The sequence below is a fragment of the Notothenia coriiceps genome, unplaced genomic scaffold (genome assembly GCF_000735185.1).
Source record: "Notothenia coriiceps isolate Sejong01 unplaced genomic scaffold, NC01 NC01_scaffold00026431, whole genome shotgun sequence".
NCBI lineage: Eukaryota > Metazoa > Chordata > Actinopteri > Perciformes > Nototheniidae > Notothenia > Notothenia coriiceps.
Window position 1 is genome coordinate 133516 of NW_011359132.1, and position 2593 is coordinate 136108.

General features: G+C 37.1%; 1 protein-coding gene across 1 annotated transcript in view; it reads right to left on the reverse strand.

Moving 5' to 3' along the window:
- Positions 1-2593, reverse strand: part of prom1a (prominin 1a) — a 31663-nt gene that overhangs the window by 20103 nt on the left and 8967 nt on the right. The window contains exon 7 of the mRNA XM_010784780.1: positions 304-502. Within this exon, the coding sequence (XP_010783082.1) occupies positions 304-502 (199 nt within the window). The remainder of the gene's footprint in view (positions 1-303; positions 503-2593) is intronic.

The window sequence follows — 2593 nt, forward strand, 5'->3', positions numbered from 1 at the left end:
GTTACAATTAATATTTCAGTAATTCCATAGTAAATAGAGGAAGGTACTCAAGTAAAACGGCGACTCGATGTCAGACCTAGAGTTAATTTTTCGTAAAGGATTGTGCAAAAAATTAATTCAACAATGGGAAACTTTTTTCCAACCGATTACTCTTTGAACTTAACTAATACGGAATTGTAGGTCGACATAGTTGTTACCGAGTGAATAATTTTTTTACACTTTCGTTCAAAGATTTCTTTTGTTCCTTTTACTAGAAGTGGAGGAGATTAAAAAGTGAAACATCCTTTTAACACAATTCCTCACAAAACAAAATAGTCGATACGCTCTCTGCTTCCTCCGAGACCTCTTGCAGGTCGCAACCAGACCTCCAAGAGGTCCTTCCTTGTCCCTTCGAGTTGAAGTGGACTTCGGACCAACCGCCTTGGTCGGAGTTTGGCTTGCGAGTCGCTGGCCCGACGGATGCTGCTACTCAGCCTGCGGTGGAGGCGAGTTGGCGACACGGCTTTGTAGGCGGTCAGGGACAGGGTCGACGTTCTAGCCTCCGTTGAAGTTTAAGTTCTGTCCTGGGAAATTACGTGTAAATGTTATACTAGGAAGTATGTTAATTCACTATTATTTTCAAAGAGGTTAAATAACTTTTTTGTCAATGTTTCTGGAGCATTTTTAGTTTTACCAATCAAACAGATTTAGCGGCCAGTAAAAAAAAATGGGCTCTGAGTAATACTGGCTCATGCTACACAAAAGCAAAGACAAATACACTTATTATTAGGACTAGGCCTGAACCGAGAATATCTTAAACTTTCATATTCAATCCCTGGAGTTTGTTATTAGGTTTGGCATATAGAGTGTGTCTGTGTGAATCTCCAGCGTCTGAAATTGGACTCTTCTCTCGCCAAACAGTTTTCGGCAAACAATAACCAAACAGGAATACTTTAATGTGAATTTGTTGCCATTTCTTTTGGCAAGATTTCCCCTGCAATTCTTGTATGCAGCACAAGACAACAGCCAGTGTTAGTTAACAATCAAAGAGAAGCCTGCAGCAGACTTTTAAAATGTAACAGGATAAAAATGCAAAAAACACTGGCATGCACATTCATAACAGAGATACAAGAGTGTTGGAGAGGAAACAGTGTGTGTACTCAGGTGGATGCTATGAGCTTAATGCATTATAACTGTTTAATCAAATTATTAATCTTACAAAGCCCTAGCAGTACGTCTGATACAACACCGCTATTCATACCGGATACTTCAAATCTTTGACTGACACAACATAGGACACAAACTTAATTTCCAGTCATCTGCAATCAAGTGTTTTACCACCTTAACTTTCTGGATGATCGCTGAATGCTTGTTTCTGTTGTATAACAAGTCTGGTTGGTGAATTTACAGGGAGTGTGCTGTCATATTGGTTAAATGTAGTTAAAGTAATAGGACTTGTCAAACAAACACAACGTTGTATGCTCACTTCACAGCAGGGAAACACAATTGGAGAGAAAAGGGTTGGGTTTTTGGCAAGATCTGGTGATGCCATTAACTTAAAACTGCACTAAGCAACACTGTGAGACATATTGGTTTATACAGTATGTACATCATATATCTTCATTACAACAATTGATGTGGTGAAAGCACTCAAAAAAACATCTGTGCTTTGTGTAGGTGGTGCTTTTCACCTTTAGAAATCAATGTAAGTTTACAAGTCTGTATGAGATATATCTTTAAAGTCACAAAGCGGCACTGATATTGCTTAACATCATTTCTGGATTGCGAGTTCACAAAACCAAATATCTTTGGTGGCGTAGTGCAGTTTTAATATACATTAATTGGTTGTTGACGATGCTCAGATCCAAGTGCTCAAGGAGGATCACAAGGGAACAAATCACAGGAGCAACACTGGTGTCACAAGGTCAGGGGTCACATGGTTGTGGGTAAATTGTCCAGTTACTTAGTTACTGTTACCTTTGATGACTCTCTCGATTTTCACTTTATAAAAAAGCATAAAGTATAAATGTTGAACAAGTAAAAAAGATAATTACAAGTTAAAGCTTTTATTAACTCTGATATTTAACATTGATCTCCATGAAAATGTGTTTCCAAAAAACATTACTGGATGTTGTTTTCATGGCAGAATATGTCAATCTGAACAGGTGGTTTCAAAAAGTGTTTGTATCGTCTGAGAAACAGCCTTTTTCTATGAACACAATCACGTATTTCTATGTATGAACACATACAGTAACAAGATGAGTACCAAAGTTATGCAATTAACCAAATGTTAGCCTTTCTCTTAATTTTCTTAACCCTTAGATGCACGGGTGACTGGACTCTGCAGTCTTCCATAAGTGGGTCTAAAGGACCCGTATTAGAATAATATGTGTTTTTATACAATTTTTGTCATTTTGGTTAAGAAGAATCACTTGTATAATATTTAGTATTATATTTTGGTTCACACTAGAAATATTTTATATTTAATTTTTCACTGTTTATAATTTTAGACATTTTGAAAAAAAACGTTTTGAACATCGATGCAAAGATCTCTGCTATTCTGAGACCCTCACAGTATTCCAGTCCCTTTTCAAAACTCATCTCTTCTCCTCTT